This window comes from Pelophylax lessonae (genome assembly GCF_965119305.1).
Source record: "Pelophylax lessonae genome assembly, chromosome: 13".
Classification (NCBI taxonomy): Eukaryota; Metazoa; Chordata; class Amphibia; order Anura; family Ranidae; genus Pelophylax; species Pelophylax lessonae.
The window spans coordinates 160,767,243-160,788,613 of NC_138780.1; the positions used below are offsets into that span (position 1 = coordinate 160,767,243).

The 21,371-nt window shown below is 46.7% G+C and overlaps 1 protein-coding gene across 1 annotated transcript in view; it reads left to right on the forward strand.

Annotated features, from left to right (window-relative positions):
• Positions 1 to 1,692: 1,692 nt before the first annotated feature.
• Positions 1,693 to 21,371, forward strand: part of KLHL28 (kelch like family member 28) — a 29,891-nt gene continuing 10,212 nt past the window's right edge. The window contains exons 1-3 of the mRNA XM_082242633.1: positions 1,693 to 1,794; positions 13,707 to 14,605; positions 17,059 to 17,523. Coding sequence (XP_082098759.1) covers positions 13,707 to 14,605; positions 17,059 to 17,523 — 1,364 coding nt within the window. The 5' untranslated portion in view covers positions 1,693 to 1,794. The remainder of the gene's footprint in view (positions 1,795 to 13,706; positions 14,606 to 17,058; positions 17,524 to 21,371) is intronic.

Consider the following 21,371-nt stretch of genomic DNA (forward strand, 5'->3'; position numbering starts at 1 on the left):
GGGGGCTCTTCTCCATTGAACACCAATCTAAGGGGGCTCTTCTCCATTGACCACCAATCTAAGGGGGGTCTTCTCCATTGAACACCAATCTAAGGGGGCTCTTCTCCATTGAACACCAATCTAAGGGGGCTCTTGCCCATTGAACACTAATCTAAGGGAGCTTGTCTCCATTGAACACCAATCTAAAGGGGCTGTTCTGCATTGACCATCAATCTAAGGAGGCTCTTCTCCATTAACCACCAATCTAAGGGGGCTCTTCTCCATTGACCACCAGTCTAAGGGGCTCTTTGCCAATAAACACCAATCTAAGGGGGCTCTTCCCCATTGAACACAATTCTAAAGGAGCTCTTCTCCATTGAACACCAATCTAAGGAGGCTCTTCTCCATTGAACACCAACCTAAGGGGGCTCTTCTCCATTGAACACCAATCTAAGGGAGCTCTTCTCCATTGAACACCAATCTAAGGGAGCTCTTCTCCATTGAACACCATTCTAAGGGAGCTCTTCTCCATTGAACACCAATCTAAAGGGGCTCTTCTCCATTGAACACCAATCTAAGGGGGCTCTTCGCCATTAAACACCAATCTAAGGGGGCTCTTCTCCATTGACCACCAGTCTAAGGGGCTCTTTGGCAATAAACACCAATCTAAGGGGGCTCTTCCCCATTGAACACAATTCTAAAGGAGCTCTTCTCCATTAACCACCAATCTAAGGGGGCTCTTCGCCATTAAACACCAATCTAAGGGGGCTCTTCTCCATTGACCACCAGTCTAAGGGGCTCTTTGCCAATAAAAACAAATCTAAGGGGGCTCTTCCCCGTTGAACACAATTCTAAAGGAGCTCTTCTCCATTGAACACCAATCTAAGGAGGCTCTTCTCCATTGAACACCAACCTAAGGGGGCTCTTCTCCATTGAACACCAATCTAAGGAGGCTCTTCTCCATTGAACACCAATCTAAGGGAGCTCTTCTCCATTGAACACCATTCTAAGGGAGCTCTTCTCCATTGAACACCAATCTAAAGGGGCTCTTCTTCATTGAACACCAATCTAAGGAGGCTCTTCTCCATTGAACACCAATCTAAGGGGGCTCTTCTCCATTGAACACCAATCTAAAGGGGCTGTTCTCCATTGAACACCAATCTAAGGGAGCTCTTCTCCATTGACCACCAGTCTAAGGGGCTCTTTGCCAATAAACACCAATCTAAGGGGGCTCTTCTCCATTGACCATCAATCTAAGGGAGCTCTTCTCCATTGACCATCAATCTACGGAGGCTGTTCGCCACTGACCACAAGTTTGAGGGGGCTTTTCTCTCTTTAAAGCACCAATATAAAGTATTTGCTCTCCATTGACCACCAAACTAAGGTCACCTTTCCTATTGGATCTCTCTCCTGACTTCCTGTACTGGGGACAACACTGAGGGGAAATCTCCCATATAGAGTCACAGGGGACAACACCAACCCATTCTATCAGTGCTTCTATTCTCCTCCTCCATGCAGATCTAGAAGGAAGAGTACTCTCACAGGACACTCTGACAGGAGAAAACACTACTGCACATAGGACTAGAAGTCCCAGCATGTCTTGACGAGGACACAGGACACCCTACCCACCATTCACTGCTCAACCCGCAGGCCCCACCCTTTTGGGCGCAGCGCACGCCGGGAAGTGTAGTCCACCGCCTCCATTGTGCGGGGCGGAGTTTGGCTGACCCGGAAGTGACGAGTCTCCGCTGTGTTTGGGTTGTGACAAGGAGGAGGCCGCGATCGTGTGTGTTCAGCTGTCTCCGGGTGACACAGGTATGAGGACTGGGGAGGGCGGACACACCGGAGAGGGGAGGAGGGAACCGGACTGAGACCGCGGAGGACAGAGAGACATGACCGGGAGGGGAAGAGAAGAGTGACAAGGGAGTAGGAGGGGAGGGGACAGAGAGAGGAGCATGAGAACAGGGAGAGAGGAGCATTGGAGGGGGTTATAGAGGGGAGGATCGTTGGGGGGAGAGGAGACTGAGGCGAGCAGAGAGGTTGGGGGGGAGAGAGAGGAGGGTTGGGGATAGAGAGGAGGGTTGGGGGGGGGGGGAGAGAGGAGGGTTGGGGGGGGGGGGAGAGAGGAGGGTTGGGGGGGGGGGGGAGAGAGGAGAGTTGGGGGGGGGGGGAGAGAGGAGAGTTGAGGGGGGGGGAGAGAGAGGAGAGTTGAGGGGGGGAGAGAGAGAGGAGCGGAGGGTTGGGGGAGAGAGAGGAGCGGAGAGTTGGGGGGGGGGGGGAGAGAGGAGCGGAGAGTTGGGGGGGGGGAGAGAGGAGCGGAGAGTTGGGGGGGGAGAGGAGCAGGGCGTTGGGGAGGGGGCGGTAAGAGGGGGGAAAGAGAAGCAATGAGTGGGGGGGGAGGAGGCGGGAGTAGCAAAGCGGAATGTCAGGGGGGGAGGCGGGAGGAGAGAAGCAGAGCATTGGGAGGAAGGGAGAGAGGTGGGAGGAGCAGAGCATTGGAGGGGGAGGTGGGAGGGGCAGAGAGTTGGGGGGGGGGAGAAGGGGCAGAGAGTGGGGGGGGGGGAAGAAGGGGCATAGAGTTGGGGGGGAGAAAGGTGAGAGGAGCGGAGCGTTGGGGGGGGGGAGAGGAGCAGAGTGTTGGGGGAGAGAAAGGCGAGAGGAGCAGAGTGGCAGAGTGTTGGGGGAGAAAGGCGGGGGGCGAGAGGAGCGGAGTGTTGGGGGGGGGGGGGAGAGGCGAAAGGAGCTGAGCGCTGAAGAAGGGGTTGGTGGGAAGAGAGAGGAGCGGAGCGTTGTGGGGGGGGGGGGGTGAGAGTAGAGGAGTTATAGGGAGGGGGGAGAGAGAGGCAGAAGAGCGGAACGTTAAGGGGGGGGGGGTAGAGGATCGGAACGTTAGGGGAGGAAAAGAGGCGAGAGGAGCAGAGCGTAGGGGGGGGGGGGAGAAGACGAGCGGAGTGGCAGGTGGGGGGGAGAGACAGGAAGAGCAGAGCGTTGGGGGGGGGGGGGAGAGGCAGAAGGAGCAGAGCGTTGGGGTGGGGGGGGGAAGAGAGGTGAGAGGAGCAGAGTGCCATGTGGGGGAGGGGAGGGGCAGAGCGTTGGGGGGGAGAGAAAGGCGAAAGGAGCAGAGTGGCAGGCGGGGGGTGAGAGGAACGGAGTGTTGGGGGGGGGGGGGAGAGAGGCGAAAGGAGAAGGGGTGAGAGGAGCGGAGCGTTGGGGGCTATGGGGAGAGTTGGTGGGGAAGCAAGAGGAGAGGAGTGGAGCGTTGGGGGGGGGGGGGGTTAGGGGAGGAAGAGAGGCGGGAGCAGAGTATTGGTAGGGGGGGTGAGAGGAGCAGAGCATTGGGGGGGGGGAGAGGCGAGAGGAGCTGAGCGTTGGGGTGGGGGAGAGAGGTGGGAGGAGCAGAGCGTTTGGGGGGGGGGGGAGTGATGAAGTTGGGGAGGGGGGTACAGTTAGATGTAGAATAGTGGGAATGGTAAGAAGGCTGGGATAGGTGGCAGAGATGAGATTGTTGGATATATACATAGATGGTGACTACATGTAAAATTCAGACAGAGAAGGAGGAGATGTGACCTATGGTCAGGAGAATGGGAAGGTGATGGACTGGGGCTGATGTATGAATAGTGTGCTTACTGATAGGAACATTTCTCACCAACCAATCAGGGTGCCTTTTATTAATCTTTATTTTCATATCAGGAGTGCATGACGCTTGTAAAGTGATTGGTTTCATCTGAATCGGTTTTCCTGGGACACACATTGCTCCTGTCATTTGGGTAACTGCAGAGATGAGACAGAGCTGATAGTCTGCAGGTGGTCAGGAGACGGGCGACACCTGAGAGGAGATTGGTTATAGGGAGAAAATGGGTGACACCTGAGAGGAGATTGGTTGTAGGGAGAAGATGGGTGACACCTGAGAGGAGATTGGTTGTCGGGAGAAGATGGGGGACACCTGAGAGGAGATTGGTTATAGGGAGAAAATGGGTGACACCTGAGAGGAGATTGGTTGTAGGGAGAAGATGGGTGACACCTGAGAGGAGATTGGTTGTCGGGAGAAGATGGGGGACACCTGAGAGGAGATTGGTTGTAGGGAGAAGACGGGGGACACCTGAGAGGAGATTGGTTGTAGGGAGAAGACGGGGGACACCTGAGAGGAGATTGGATGTGGCAGTGAGATGGAAGGAAATTGGGGACAGACGGTCGGAGTGTTCCTGCATATGATGATGAGACAGGGCTAGGACAGGTGATAAGATGCTGAGTGGGCAGATTAATTATTGATAGTTGCTATAGGTGACTACAGGTTTGTACTCTGGAGATAGAAGGCATGTATAAGATCGGGAGCTGTGAAAGCGGTGAGATCGGACACCTCGGACATGTGACAGAGGGGAAACAGGTGACACAAAATGTATGTGGATAGAGATAAAGAGTAATGTGAAAATGGGACAAATAATAGAGATTTGACTGTAGAGATCCGACTGGCGCCAGACTGCAGAGATTAGACGGATGATAGAGATGGGACAGATGGCTGTAGTAAAGATCTGACTGTAGAAATAGGATGGGATGTGGTTAGACATGTGACTGTAGAGCAGAGATGTGACAGATATCAGACTCTTCGGGGTGGCTTTCTGCAGACATGAGTCAGGCAGTAGATGGTGGATAACAGAGATTAGCATGGTAGTATGATGGAGGAAAGACACCATGGGTGGCAGATGACAGCAGTAGGCGATGGTTGACAGGTAAGATGACATGATTAAGACAGGCGATGGATGATGTGAGTTATGTCATAAGGAACATAGCTGAGATGACACAAGCACAAACAATATCTGAGACATATCTCAGATGTGTGATGAATGACGAGCGCCATAAATAGGGTGGGCAATGAATATTGAGACCTAGATGAGAAGAATAACGGATGACAGGTGTGATACGAGAGACAGATAATAATTAGACATATGTGAAACAAATGAGTGACAGGCAATGAAAAATGAAACCTAGATGAGATGAATGATGGATGACCATCATCATGAGGAAGACGGGGATGAATACTGAGACATAGGTGAGACAAATGATGGTTGAGTGATGTATGAGATGGGTAGAAGCGGTAACCTTGGAGAGACTAGCGCTTGGAAGGGAACATAGGTAAGACAGGTGATGGATGACAAATGACTTTTTGATGATACAGATGATGGGTGACAAGGTTGACACTGCCAATGGCTAAGGGAAGAGCTGTAGATGGGTTACAGTCGGCACAATTCAGATACTAGTTAGGCAATCCATGGTGGTGGTGATGATATGAGACCATTGTATGATCAGAGGTCGCCATAAGGATCTGGGCAGTATAAGTGGGTCTCTTTTTTCCAGTGCAAGACAGGGAATTAAAGAAAACCATGACTAGTCTCTGTATCTCAGTTTCCACTCTATTTTTTTTTTTTAAAGGTCCATTTGCCTTTTGTTTCACTTGACCCTCCCTTCTAGATTGTAAGCTCTGACGAGCAGGGCCCTCTAGTTCCTCCTGTAATGAATTGTATTGTAACTGTATTGTTTCCCTCACATTGTAAAGCGCTGCGCAAACTGTTGGCGCTATATAAACCCTGTATAATAATAAGTCGGTTCACACTGGGGCGGCACGACTCTGTACTACTTCGGGGGCGACTTGTGCATTCCCATGCACCACGACTTCGGAGCGACATGCAGGGACTTCACATAATGGAAGTCTATGCAAGTCACTCCGAGGTCGCCCCGAAGTAGTACAGGACCCTTTTTCTAAGCCGGAGCGACTTGTGTCGCTTCTATTACCCTGTTTCCCTGAAAATAAGCCCTACCCTGAAAATAAGCCCTATTAAAATCCTTGATCTCAGCCCCTCCGTCTGCAGTATTCGGAGAGGGAAAGTAGAGCTCCGGAGTGTCATGTGAGGGCCCAGCAGTGCTGTAAATAAGGTATTTTCCACAATAAAATTACAAAAGGAGACACACTGCACATTACATAATCACATCATTTTACAATGACTTTATCCAAGGTTTATTTTTGGGATTACAGAATGTCATAATTGCTGACTTCTGAGCTGAAAGGGGGAGAGAACTTTTTTTAACATTTTTTTTAACATTTTTATTTTTTTATTACAGGTTTTTAGAATATAGAGAGGGCTAAATGACACAGCACAAGCACTGTGCTGTCTACCATGCTTTAAAGGATCAGAATATTTATTTATTTTAGGGTTACAATCACTTTAAGATCGTCATTGTACATACCGTAAATAAATAAAAAAAAAAAAGACATCCCCTGAAAATAAGCCCTAGTATGATTTTTGTAACCAAAATTAATATAAGACCCTGTCTTATTTTCGGGGAAACACGGGTAGAACGGGTCCTGTAGCGGTCAATGGACCGCGAGGGAGCGCAACTTGTCAGGCTGACAAGTCGCGCTAGTGTGAATCGAGACTAATTCACACTTGCCATTCCCTTGAGCTGTGGTAACACACTGCCTTTAACATTTACTCCCCATTCTCTGCTCTAAACTATCCCAAAGGTGTTCTGTCGGGTTGAGCTGCAGGCCAGTGAAGTTCCTCCACCGCAAACTCGCTCATCCATGTCTTTATTGACCTTGATTTGTGCACTGGTGTGCAGTCATGTTGGAACAGGAAGGGGCCATCCCCAAACTGTTCCCACAAACTTGGGAGCAAGAAATTGTCTAAAATGAAGCCTTAAGAGTTCCCTTCACTGGAACTAAGAGGCCAATCCCAACCGCTGAAAAACAACCCAACACCATAATCCCCCCTCCACTAAATGATTTGGCCCAGTGCACAAAGCAAAGTCCATAAAGACATGGATGAGCGAGTTTGGGGTGAAGGAACTTCACTGGCTTGTACAGAGTCCTGACCTCAACTCGGTAGAACACCTTTGGGATGAATTTGTGCCGGGACTGTGAGCCAGGCCTTCTTTAATGTCAGTGCCTGACCTCACAAATGCGCTTCTGGAAGAATGGTCATACATTACCACTGACACACTCCTAAACCTTGTGGACAGCCTCCCCAGAAGAGTTGAAGCTGTTATAGCTGCAAAGAGTGGGCCAGCTCAATATTGAACCCTATAGACTAAAGCCTCATACAAACGCAACGATTATCGGCCGACCGATCAGCCGTCTTTTGTCCAGAGTAGTGTTTTGTTGCTTGGAATGTGCCTAGACTGCACACGAATTTTCTCGCCCAACAAAATTCTACTTCAGAAGTGATGTCATGTGTTGGTTTGCTTTCTTTGTGTTCTTTCTTCTCTGAGCATGCCCAGTCTTGCTCATCAGATTTTTCCCTGTCGAAAATCTGTACTGACTGCACGAATATCGGCCGTGTTTTGACGGAGGACAAAAATTTTATAGCCTGCACACCAGATTTTTTTCAGCCGAAAAATCGGAGTCGGTTGTTGGAAGCATCATACTAACAAGCCGAAAATCGGCCGATCGGTCGTCAGACGAAAATTACCTTTCCGAGTTTCGACGCGTGTGTACGAGGCATAAGACTGGGATGCCATTAAATTCATGTGCGTGTAAAGGCAGGCGACCCAATACTTTTGGTAATATACTGTATTTAACCACTTGCCGACTGCCGCACGACTATTTACGTCGGCAGTCAGCTCCTCACAGGCAGAGCGACGTAGTACTACGTCGCTAGCCTGTGAGGGTCTAGGGAGCGAGCGCACGCCCCCGGAGGCGCGGTCACGGACCCCCCCCCCCCCCGCGCGTGTGGCCGGCGGACCCGATGTCCGCCGGTCACTCGGCGATCGGAACGACCAGTCAGTACAGATTTCGGCCGACAGACAGCAGATTTGCAAGACTGGGCATGCTCAGAGAAGGAAAAAGACAAGGAAAGTTAACCATCACATGACATCACTTCTGCAGTCGGCTGTTGTTGGCCGACAAAATTCGTGTGCAGTCTTTTGCACTTTTCAACAGACAAGACAGCCCTCGGACAAAAGACGGCCGATCGTTCGGCCGACGATCGGTACGTGTGTATGGGGCTGAAGACTCCTCTGAATTCTGCAGTCTGAGTGAGCCCTGAAAGCTGAATCCCAGGTGTGACTATTTTTTAGGGATGCACCGAAATGAAATTCTTGGCCGAAGCCGAATAATAATGAAATGCTTGGCCGAAGGCCGAATACCGAACGCGGTGTTTCGCATTTTTTAACATAAAATATGCCCATTAGCGTGCCCCTTAACATAAAATATGCCCATCAGAGTGCCCCTTAACATAAAATATGCTCATCAGAGTGCCCCTTAACATAAAATATGCTCATCAGCATGTCCCTTAGCATAAAATAAGGGGCACGCTGATGGGCACATTTTATGTTAGGGGGCACTCCGATGGGCACATTTTATGTTAGGGGGCACTCCGATGGGCACATTTTATGTCAGGGGGCACGCTGATGGGCACATTTTATGTTAGGGGGCACGCTGATGGGCACATTTTATGTTAGGGGGCACGCTGATGGGCACATTTTATGTTAGGGGGCACTCTGATGGGCAAAACAAAACATTTAAATCAGCATTGCTCTTAACATAAAATATGCCCATTAGCGTGCCCCTTAAAATGAAATATGCCCATCAGAGTGCCCCTTAACATAAAATATGCTCATCAGCATGTCCCTTAGCATAAAATAAGGGGCACGCTGATGGCCACATTTTATGTCAAGGGGCACTTTATAGGGCACTCTAATATAATTAGCATGGCAAGTGGCAACAACATATGGCAGTCTGCACACTAATGCTTGTGCAGCTGCCAGCTACCGTATTCTTCTCCCCCAAATGTGCTCAGCTCCACATCACATACCTCAACTGCAGCCAGAGCCAAAAGCCGCGAACAGGGGGGCGGGGCGTGGACCTAGTGTGAAGGAGCCGCCAGTCAGGAGCAGGGGGCGGGACGCGCGCGTGACATCACACCCCCTACTCGCGGCCGGACAGGACACCGGCGGCGTGTGAGAAGGGAGCCGCGAGCCGCAATGAGGAAGGTGAGCGGTCAGGGCGGAAGCTACAGAGGATCATTGCATACATTATCAGAGGGTTACTTACTGCAGAGGACATTTTTTATATAGATCATAATAGAGGACCGCGAGCCGCAATGAGGAAGGTGAGACATTGTTCGGCTCAAAATTATTCGGCCTTTTGATTTATTCGGCCGAACACCGAAAGTGCCTTTTTCTCTATTTTCGGCCGAATAATGTTCGGCCGCCGAATATTCGGTGCATCCCTACTATTTTTGCATAGTTACTTTGGTCCAACTTGGATCAGTGTAGCTCTGTGTGTGCCATACATGACTGGAAGCTGGAAATCACTGTTTTAGGCACCGCTATTAACCACTACACGACCGCCCACCGCAGATTTACTGCGGCAGGCAGCCGCTCCTGGGCAAACCGACATAGTACTACGTCACTCGATCAGGAGACTCTAGGGGGCGAGCGCGCTCCACTGGCGGCACGCTCCTGCCCCTGCTCGTCAGCCGGGGAGCCAGTGCATGTGACAGACGGCTCCGATGGTCGTCGGCCACTCGTGATCTCCCGCAGCTGAGAGAGGACGGACGGACGGTTGATGTAAGAGTAGTGGTCATTTTCATGTCCATTTTCAATTTAGTTTTAGTCAGTCTTTTTTGACTAAAATGTCATTTTAGTTTTAGCCGTATTTTAGTCATCTACATTGTTTTATTTGTATTTTAGTAGACTAAAATAGTATTAATTTAGTACACAAAAATATTTTAGTTGACGAAGTTAACACTGACATATACCCAGTGAAGTGACTGGCCTAAGGTGATGCACAGAGATTAAACAAATCTTCTGACATAAGTTGTACCGGTTTGTCTGCATCTTTTCTCTTAAGCCAGTCAATGTGCTGAAAATTATAGCTTGTCTGAGATTTCAGAAAAAAGGGGGTGGAGAGCTGTAGTTATACTCTGCAGAGCTTATTGGAGGGAAGAGACACACCTACCTCGACACAGGAACAGAGCTGAGGCTGTCAGTCTATTGGAGCGCCCTCCCCATCACCATTTTTCTCTTGGTTTCAGGAAAACTTGTCAGAATTCATTCATGCTGATAGCAGAGGAACGAAGCAGCAGACAGAAATTACACTTAGTGCTTTTTATTGAGACAAGTAGACATTATAGAGGGATATGCTTTGTTCATATTTTCATGTCTCATGTCTGAGGTTTACAACCACTTTAGGATAAAAGTGGTATTAAAGATTTAATGCTCCTGGCTCTTCCCCCCATGACCGGTGCCCCCAATACCAAGCCGCTTTCTATGGGGGCACTAGTGCATGCTCTTTCCCGAGCCCTACCCTATGCGTCCATAAGACATAGAGCCATGGCTTTTCACACCCCCCCCCCCCCCCCCGCCCCCGCTCTCCCACTCTCTCCTCATTGGCTGGCTCACTGGCTGTGATTAAAAACAGTGAGAGCAAATGGTTCCCGCTGCTGTCTCCGCCAATGAGGAGAGGGTTGACAGTTGAGGCTCTTGTGCACATCGCTGGATTGCAATGGGGGCTTAGGCAAGTATTGGGGTGAAGTAGCAAAAGCCCCCAGCCTGTATTTATACCAAATCCTAAAAGGCAAACAAAATGGCAGTCGCTGACAACAGAATATTCTGTCCGGGTCCTGTGCAAAGAAGCAGAAGAAATGGCAGCTACTTGGATCACTGGTATAAAGAGAGTGCACATACATAGGATTATAAAATCATCCCCCAGTACTCATTCCTGCTAGGCGGCACAAAAATTTCAATTAAACTTTTGCAACATTTAGGTTAAAACAGGTTTTTGTTGAATACATTTGCAAATGCATATACAGCCACCCTGCTGCATCATAGCACCTCTGCGAACTGTGTTCTGTAACTGAAATATTTGAGGCAAATATATAGCAGTGCATAAATTGAGCGTTACAGACCACAACTTTGCAGAGGTGCCATGTGACAGTGCGGCAGTACAAGGCTTAGCAAAGGTACTCTGTCCAAAAACCTCACTGTCTTCTACATCTCTATGCTTGGCATTGGAACCATTCAGAGAAAGCCTTGTATTTTTTCTCATTGCTTGCAAAGGGTTCGCTGATTGGACCAGATGGAAAAATTGGGGGGGGGGGTGTCATGGTCTCCACCTTCTCTAATCAGAGAATGCCTTGCATTCATTGAGGAAAAATTCAAGATCTCTGAAAGGCACCCGTTATGAACACACAACCCCCTGTGGTTACTCTACAGCAGGCCAGCCGCTCCGCATGGGACCCAGAAGACAGAAAGGCTCTCTGTACTAGCAAGGGATTGCCCATGTATGGAACATGCATACTTGTAGAACTATCAAAAAATAATAAATACCTGGAATTCAGCTTTAAGGTGTGTGCCGGGGCAGAATAAAAATATATGCGTCTGTACAGTGAAGTACATTCAGTTACATATACAGAAACTTACCTTTAGATCTGCCAAAAATGTACTTGGTTACCAATTCCAGTTGTGGACTGACAACACAGCATTGTGCCAGACTATGTGGCGTCAGCCACTTAATTACTAGTTGCTTTGTAGTCCCAGCATAAGAATTTTGAGGGATAGACAAGCTGGCTATAAATGGCTCGAAATGTGGTCAGATCAGCAGGGACAGGCCGAATTTTGATCCATCTATGGTCGATCTCTCTAGAGCAAAGTCGATCGATCCATCAGCTTTTCTCAAACGGAATGTTGGAAATTTTGCATTTGATTAGTGCATGCAGCTAATGCTGATTGGTGTATTTTGACATTGGAGGAGTCCCCACTGTCAGAAAACAATAGCACAGCGGGGGGTGGGAGATTTCCAGAGATTCCCCCACCCACCTCAAATGTGTGGATGGGGGAATCCATTAGTTTTTTGATTTTTTTTTAATAAAAAAAAAAAATAAAAAATCTATAGGCCAGCTTTGGCCTCCCTGAGATAACGCAGGACCACTCTGATATATTGACAAGATCTACAGTTTGTTTTTTTTTCTCATTTATTGAAGAATTGTAACAAAATTCCTTCAATTGTATATTTGAGACCAAAATGGAGCACACATTTGTTATTGGGTTTTACATACACTTTAAGGACCCACTCCAGGATGGGGGGAAAAAAAACCCTTGCAGTGAGACCCCCCACCCTGCATTGCAAGGAAAATGCTAGTTAAAGTGTTTTTAAAGGCTCAATGTTTTTTACCTTCATGCATTCAATGCAAGAAGGTAAAAAACCCGTGTGCAGCTGCCACCCCCAGCCCCCCTAATACTCACCTGAGCTCCCTCTTGATCCAGCAATGTGCACGAGAGCTGAACTTCTTCTAGGTCTTTCATTCCTCATTGACTGAGACAGCAGCGGGAGCCATTGGCTCCCGCTACTGTCAATTACAGCCAATAAGGAGAGGGCGGAGCTGAGCTTTGGCTGTGTGTGTGCGTCTTATAGACGCATAGAGCAGGGGTTGGGAGCAAGCACGCACCAGTGCCCCCAGAGCAAGCGACTTACTATTGGGGGCTCTGGCTGAAGAGGAGACCCAAAAAAAGGAGAATCGGGGCTGCTCTGTGCAAAACCACTGCACAGAGCAGGTAAGTATAACCTGTTTGTTTTTTGCAGGAACTTTTTGAGGGATAACTTCACTTTTGGGAACATGTTTTTAAGGTGGAACAAGTCACATGTTTCTAATGCTGCAGCCTCTTTGCTGTGGAGCGCCGTGATAGTTCATTGATACTGCCTGTCAATGTATCTGCTTGCCTGTACAGGCAGACAGATACACAGATGGATCTGCAGGAGACCTGCATGGCACCAGCGATCTTCTGATCGCAGTGCTTTAAAGACTCCCAAAAAAATATAATACATGCACATTTTTTTTTACCTGCAAAAAAAAAATGGGAATATTTTTTTTTTTTTTTTTTTAAGTAAACTTCTAATGTAATTTTAACAATAGGGGCTAGAAGTTACCTACTCTGTTCTTTGCTCCAGTGCTGTCCTCTTCTCCTTGAAGCTCTGGGGTGTGTGCAGGCCCTGGATTTTATCAAGTACCAATGCAAGGCTTAAGCCCCGTACACACGTACCGATTGTTGGCCGTAAATATTCGGCCGATCGGCCGATTGTCGGCTTGTTAGTGTGATGCTTCCGACAGCCGACTGCGACTTTTCGGCCAAACAGAATCTGTTGTGCAGGCATTAAAATTTTTGTTGGCCAACACCAGAACGGCCGATTGTTCCTCGGTCCGTACAGAATTCGGCCGACAATCAGCAGATTTGCAAGACTGGGCATGCTCAGAGAAGAAAAAACACACGGAAAGTTAACCATCACATGACATCACTTCTGCAGTCGGCTGTTGTTGGCCGACAAAATTCGTGTGCAGTCTTTTGCACTTTTCAGCGGACAGGACATCCCTGGACAAAAGACGGCCGATCGTTCGGCCGACGATCGGTACGTGTGTACGAGGCATTAGTTTTGCATTGTATGTGCGGAGGGAAGTATGTGACCGCAGGCTGGAGTACCTTGGAAAGGAGGCTGTAGAGACCGGTCACACGGATGAAGGGAGCCTGCTGGAGTGAGAAATAATGTGTTACAACTTATTACTCTATCCCTAGATTTAATGAGCCTTTAACCTTTGCACTTTATTGATATGCCTAGAGTTTGGCTTTAAGTGGCTGACGGGTACACTTTATTGGTATTTTTTCTTGTGTTCTTGCTGTCATTAACTAGTTTGAAATAATGTATATAAGTATATATTGTTTTTTGTTTGTCTTTTCAGATGGACCAGTCCTCTCAGTCCTACATGCTTGCCAACATAACCCACTTGCACTCAGAACAGCTTCTGCAGGGCCTGAACCTCCTCCGCCAACACCACGAGCTCTGCGATATTGTCCTCCAGGTTGGCGATGTCAAGATACATGCCCATAAAGTGGTGCTTGCCAGCATCAGCCCCTATTTTAAAGCCATGTTTACAGGAAACCTTTCAGAAAAAGAGAATACGCAGGTAGAATTCCAGTGCGTCGATGAGGCCGCCCTCCAGGCCATCATAGAATACGCCTACACAGGGACAGTTTTCATTTCCCAGGAAACAGTCGAGTCTCTTCTTCCAGCGGCCAACCTGCTACAGATCAAGCTAGTACTGAAGGAATGCTGTGCGTTCCTGGAGAGCCAGCTCGACGTGGGCAATTGCATTGGCATTTCGCGCTTTGCTGAGACTTACGGCTGCCACGAACTTTACTTAGCTGCCAACAAATTCATTTGCCAGAACTTTGAGGATGTCAGTCAGACGGAAGAGTTTTTCGAGCTGACAAATTCGGAGTTGCATGAGATTGTTTCCAATGACTGTTTGAATGTTGTTAGCGAGGAGAGTGTGTTTTATGCGCTAGAGTCCTGGATCAAGTATGACGTACAGGAGAGGCAGAAGTTCCTCTCCCAATTGTTGCACTGTGTCCGACTGCCTTTGCTGAGTGTCAAATTTCTCACCAGGCTGTATGAAGCTAATCACCTTATACGCGATGACCACACCTGTAAACATTTACTCAACGAAGCTCTGAAATACCATTTTATGCCTGAACATAGACTCTCCCATCAGACGGTGCTAAAGACTCAACCTCGCTGTGCTCCCAAAGTGCTTTGCGCGGTGGGAGGGAAAGCTGGACTGTTTACGTGTTTGGAGAGGTATGTTGATGTCGAAATGTAAGGGTCTTCCATACATAGGCCGATGACTCATCGAGTATGGTGCTCTCTCATTCTGCCCTGCGCAAACCTCTCTTTTACAGTTTTAAAGAGAACCGGTCACTTTGCTATGCAAAATATAAGTGAACAACCCAAGGTGCCATCATCCAAAATGGTTAAAACGAGAGGAAAATGCAGGTTGAAAACAACACAACATGTCCTCCAATGGAGGACATGTTGTGTTGTTTTCAACCTGCATTTTCCTCTCGTTTTTCTGTCACTTTGCTAATTTAGAACAAAGAGGGATGTTCTCTTTATTTTTGTTAAACCAAGCAGGCTGAATGAAAAAAAACTGAAGAGCTTGGGAGGAAGCGCTGTACTAACTATTCGATGTTAGTACAGCGATCTTCCCCGCTGAGTTAATAATGTGTTCTGACAGGGGAACAGCTCCCTCGCCAGTACACACCAGTCGGCACTCTCAGCCAATAGGATAACAAAGGTAATAATAATAGAAAATATAACAAGAATACTTAATTAAAAATGCTGTTTCCACCACGGGTCCCTCCGTTTTATATGGCGTGGCACAGATGATCAGACTCAGGCACATGAATGATGGCAGCTCTGAGGCGGGACAATTATTCAAAGTTTTTAGCTGTAGTATTGTGAGTGTAGACTTGTATCTAAAGGAATGGTCAGCTCCCAGCCAACTCACCTTGGAGCAACTTTTAAACGCTTGGTCAGTTTGTAATGACATTCTTTTGTTATGAAGTCTGCTAATGTAACCTGGATATTGGAGGCTTTCTTTGAAATTGGGAGACAACTTTAATAAGGAAATATGAAATTTCCGTATCAACGTCATCCACTGAATAATTGAAGGAAGGGGGAAAAGGTCATGTGCTCTGCCATACCCGCAAGTGTTATTTCCAAGGCCTCCAGCTGGCCAATGGGAAGGGTGAGAAGTGCAAGGAATGGCAAAGTAACAGCCTCTTCTTTTGATACTTTGCTTTCATGGACTCCATCACCTACCTGTTGTTCTACCTGCCAAATTATTTGTATTGTAGTCCATTTATTCTTGAGATTTACAGCCCGTCCACATAGCAGCCAGGAGAGCTGAATTTACTCTACTTCAGCAAATGCAACTCTGTCTTTTACAGACTAGCAGCAGACTAATAAGCCAAATTATATGTTGCTGTGCTCTCTCCTGCTATCCACATGTCCCATGTCAGCACTTCAGTGCACCTGATTGTTTCCTTGTGCTGTCACTCCCTCTCCAACTCGGAGCCCTGCTGTAGAGGGCTGGTACCAAGGTAAATTCAGGTCTCTAGTTGCTTATAGAAATACACTCAGGTGCTTGTATATAATGGAGCGCAGATATTACTATACACCATAGTTTGATTCTGTTGCATTGACAGCCGCAGGAGCCAATGGTGCAGTGGCTGTGTCTCAGCCAATCAGGAGGGAGAGTCCCAGACGGCCGTGGGACTCGTAGACATGGCTGGACAGAGATGGGACTCGGGTAAGTATTAGGGTGTGCTGGGGAGGCTGCCACACACAGAAGACTTTATGCATTAAGATAAAAAACCTTCTGCCTTTACAACTCCTTTAAAGATTTGTATGGTGGACATACTCTTGAGTTAGTCCAGACCCCTTTTAAAATGATAGACAACAGCTATTAGTTTCAGAGTAAAATCAAAAGTCAAGGCCTCCATTTTAGGGTGTGTATGGGGTCATGGGGCTCCCCAGGTGCTCAGAAGAGGACTTTAACCCTACATTTGACTTTGAAAAAGAATAGGAGGGCAATGTTTCAATGGGGACACATGTTCTAGTCACTGTCATCCAAGTGGGAATTTCCCTCAGTTTGAAGGGATTTCTTATTTCCTGTTGTGTTTATAGGACGGGGTGTGAAGGAAAATCTCATCAAATGCCAAAGTAAGCCTTATGATTTTAACAATTCCCTACCTGAATCTCAAAATTTAAAAAAACGTTTCAGCTTTGGGTACACTTTAAATAGGTGATTAGTATAAATGGTTTAAGCCTAGTACATACCATTAGTGTTTTTTTTTTTTTTTTTCTTTTTCTTTTTTTCAACCTAGCGGGTTGAACAAAAAAAGACTGACAGCTCTGGTCGGAGCAGATGTACTAACAGTCTGATGTTAGTACAGCGATCCCCCCCGAGCTGTTGTGTTCTGACAGTGGCTGGACATTTGGCCCGTGTGTACTAGGCTTTAGACCGGGAAAGGATCTGAACTGGGAAAAGTCAGCAAACCTTTCCTGCATTGCGCAGTCCATCACAGGGAATGTGCTGACAGGAGAACAGTAAGTGGAGGAATGACTGTAGCTGTGTCCTGCTGCTCCTTGCTAATCTTAGCTGTTATTCTGGAATTTATCTTTCAAAATTGTGTTTGCAGATGTGAAATTTACAATGCTCAATTTGGCTTTTACTTTCTTTCTTCCAGCATGGAGATGTATTTCCCCCAGGACGACTCTTGGATAGGCCTGGCGCCTCTCTCAACGCCTCGTTATGAGTTTGGACTATGCACCCTGGACCAGAAAGTGTATGTTGTTGGTGGCATTGCCACTACTGCGGGGGGCATTGTCACTCAAATGCGACAGGGCATCAATATGAGGAAGCACGAGAGCTCTGTGGAGTGCTGGGACCCGGTCACCAACACGTGGACGTCTGTGCAGAGAATGAATGAGTGTCGCAGCACCCTGGGCACTGTAGTTTTAGCAGGAGAACTTTATGCCTTAGGAGGATATAATGGACAGTCATGCTTACAGTCAGTGGAAAAATATATCCCGAAAGCAAAGGAGTGGCAGCCAGTCGCTCCAATGATTAAGACGAGAAGCTGCTTTGCAGGTGCTGTCCTGGATGGCATGATCTACGCTATAGGTGGTTATGGCCCGGCTCATATGAACAGGTACAAATGTGTTTATTGTTGTGGAGCCTTTTGTTTATCCAATGTAACATTCACATCCTCATGATACTAATTGGCAAGGGATTTTATTATCTATCTTTATCACTACAAATACATGGTTGTTAGGGGAACAATTCTCAGAGGGAGTCCTGGAAGAGGAACGCATGAGTATCAACACACTTGTGTGTAATATTCAGGGATGGATGTATGTGTGTATATGTATGTATGTATATATATATATATATATATATATATGTGTGTATATATATATATATATATATATATATATATATATATATATATATATATATATATATATATATATATATAATTTTATAATTTTCTCTTTATTTTTTTTTTTTTAGATAGGCAAATTTTATCTAAATAAAGATATGAACACTTAAGCCGGCCATACATGGGTGGAATCCTGAAAGTTTTCTTACAAAAATCGTAACTAAGAATGTTCGTTCGAATTTCGCACCATAAGTGGGCCACAGCAATGGTCGATTTTCATGCGGCCATTGAATTTGAGTGATTGGGCATGTTGAAAATTTTTTTGAAAAACTATTTTCTAATCACTGATGGGAGAATCGTGCGAGAAATATAATTGAAAAAGAAATGCGCATAAGCACAAGAAAAGAAAATTCCTGGAAAGAAAAGAAGATTCCCCGCTAAGAACATTTTTTATTCTTTTTTTTTTTTGTAACATGAGGCAAAAGTGAAGGCTTGGTTTGTTGAATTTCTAAATCAGTGAAGGAATCGTCGGATCACAAAATGCACAAAATTTCAGATTTTCGGAATTCAACCAATGTATGGCCTGCATTATGCAGATAAGCAATATGGCTTTTGCTGCTAAAAGGTTTAAAAAGTATTGCCCACCACTGCTGCAATATAGTTGCATAGTCTGAGGCCTCCAGCATGCTGTACTTGGCTAATAATTAGAATGTCCGCATAGTTGACGGCCATTGTGAGCTCCCTGCATGTCCTGACTGTAATGGCGCGTCTGATTTTGCTACTTTCAGCTAGTGTGTGTCAGTGCTGTAAGACGACAGATTTAGGCAGCCCATAGATGATTCAATTTTCTTTTTTTGAAGGAAAGAAAATTGTTTGATTTTTTTTTTTTTCCCCATTAATACAGTTAGTGTTGATGGTGAAATGCCTCCCACTGAGCTATTGTTTTCTCCTGGTGGGGGGGTGGGGAGCCTTCCCAACTGGCAGAGCACACTGATTACTGCTAGCGGCTAGAGCTAGAGCTGCCGGCAGTATTCACATGCCAAAAGCCCGACAGGCTGGTTGTACCCAGTTGATCGATGGATTGACTTGGGTACAGTCAGCATGTCCATACATAGATCGAAAATTCTTATTGTCCCTGGTGAATCAGGAGAATTTTGATCCATGTGCGGGCAGTTTAAGGGATGTTGGCGAAACTGAAATGTGATTCATGTTTTAATGGAGTACATTAGGGCCGAAACACCTAATCAACTACTAAATATATTCTATTCTGCTCCTTCGAATTTTCGAACGTCGATTTGGATGTCAACGGTGACATGTCTGCTGACACCCGCTGCTATCCGATCCTGTCCAAGAAATCCAGACGGATGGAAAATGGGGTTTGGAGGATTAGGTAAGATCGGATGAAAATGGACAGGTGGTCCGTTCTCATCCGATCTCCCATAAAGGAGAGCGGGGCTCTGACAGCTCCGTCTCTGCACAGTGAGCAGAGATGGACCTGTCATCCGCCTGCTCAGCGGGGAATTGCAGACCGATCCTCTGTTGAGCAAAAACGGGAGTTCACCAGGCGCACCGCCTGTGTAAAAGGGGCCTTAGAATAAATTGCCTTTTTTTACTTTACATATTACCTAAGTTATACACCACATATTTTTTAAGGTTATTATCTGATTAATCGAAACCGTAATCGGCCAACTAATCGATTTATGAAAATAATTTAGTTGCAGCCCTAGAGTACATCATTTAGATAAATAATGGTTGAATTTGTTCCCTTTGATTGTTCTCTAAAGAGTCTCCTCTGTCTCCAGATGATTCTTTCATAAACCATCTTCCCATAAGATTACATTGCATTTAAAGTGGAGTTCCACCCATTTTTGGAACTTTAGATCTTTGTAATCCCCTTTAAAATGGCTTTTACCAATGGAAACTTTTTTTTTTTTTTTTGCTAGTAAATACCTTAATTTTGGCTTTATTCCTCCTCTCCTCACTTCCTGGTCCGATCGGCGATGACGTCATTCGGCGATCCGCAGTGTCTGCTGGGATGTATTCTACTTGCAGTAGCTGTATCTGTACTGAGCCGTGCCTGCCCCGCCTCCGCCCCGCCTCCTCTCATTGAATTGCATTGTATGAATGTATTAAGGCTGTTCTCTGCCCAGCCTCCGCCCCGCCTCCTCTCAATACAACTCAATGAGAGGAGGCGGGGCGGAGGCTGGGCAGAGAACAGCCTTAATACATTCATACAATGCAATTCAATGAGAGGAGGCGGGGCGGAGGCGGGGCAGGCACGGCTCAGTACAGATACAGCTACTGCAAGTAGAATACATCCCAGCAGACACTGCGGATCGCCGAATGACGTCATCGCCGATCGGACCAGGAAGTGAGGAGAGGAGGAATAAAGCCAAAATTAAGGTATTTACTAGCAAAAAAAAAAAAAAAAAAAGTTTCCATTGGTAAAAGCCATTTTAAAGGGGATTACAAAGATCTATGTATTCCAACCTATTAAAAATGGGTGGAACTCCGCTTTAAAGTATTTTATGCATGTTAATTATCTGTAAAAGCTTCTCTTGTGTAGACATCCACCTATTAGGGTGCTGGATGAAGAGAAAGCACGTGTGTGTGTGTGTGTGTGTGTGTGTGTGTGTGTGTGTGTGTGTGTGGATAAATTGGATATCCCCTCCAGGAAACCTTCCCGCTAGGATAGTATAATATTCTCAGTAGTAATGTTAGAAGCCAGGCGCCGTGGTTTACGGTAAGTGCAGTGACTACCTGGATGCTTGGATTGGGCTACTGAGAAAATATCAGGGATTGTGCTATTTGTAAGGGGCCTCTTACAGGGGCTTTTCCGCCCGGCGGACTCTGTTTTTTCTCAGTGGGGATCGATCCACTGATCCCTGCTGAGCAGGCGGATGACGGGTCCGTCTCTGCTTACTTTGCAGAGACAGACCTGTTAGATCTTCGCTCTCCTCTATGGAGTTCGAATGAAAACAGACCCCCTGTCCGTTTTCATCCGATCCTCCAGACGGATGGAAAATAGGATTTCACGGACGGGATCGGATAGGCAGCGGGTGTCGGCAGAGATGTCACCACTGACATCTGCCCCTCTATAGAGGTACATGGAGCATCCGATCAGGTCTGCCTGAAAAACCGACAAGCAGACCTAATCGGAAAGTCCGCGTGAAAGGGACCTTAGAGAGAGCATTGGAAATTATAAAATCATTTTACCTGTTGAAATATCTTATCAGTTAAATGCCCTGTCTATCCTGAATATATACATAACTGGCCAGGATAGGCTATGAAAGTAAAAAAGGCATTTTGCTTGAAATATGCTGAAACAAACAAGTCACGGTGTTCATTAACTGATAAACATCCTGCAGACAGGAAGTGGTTCAATTGGTAAAGTCTTGTGGTTTAATGTATTTAAGAAGGAAATGGTGTTTAAAAGCATAAACGAATTAAACAAAGCCTTCAAATGCATACAGGGAACATAGACTACCTATGAGGGGTTTCAGCTTTTAATTCAGTCATCGCTGTACTAATGGGTGACCTTGGAACTCCTTTTGCCGATATGTTTGTAATGCAGGACAGGCATTCCCAGACACCCCCACTGCAGGCTCCTTGCAGTC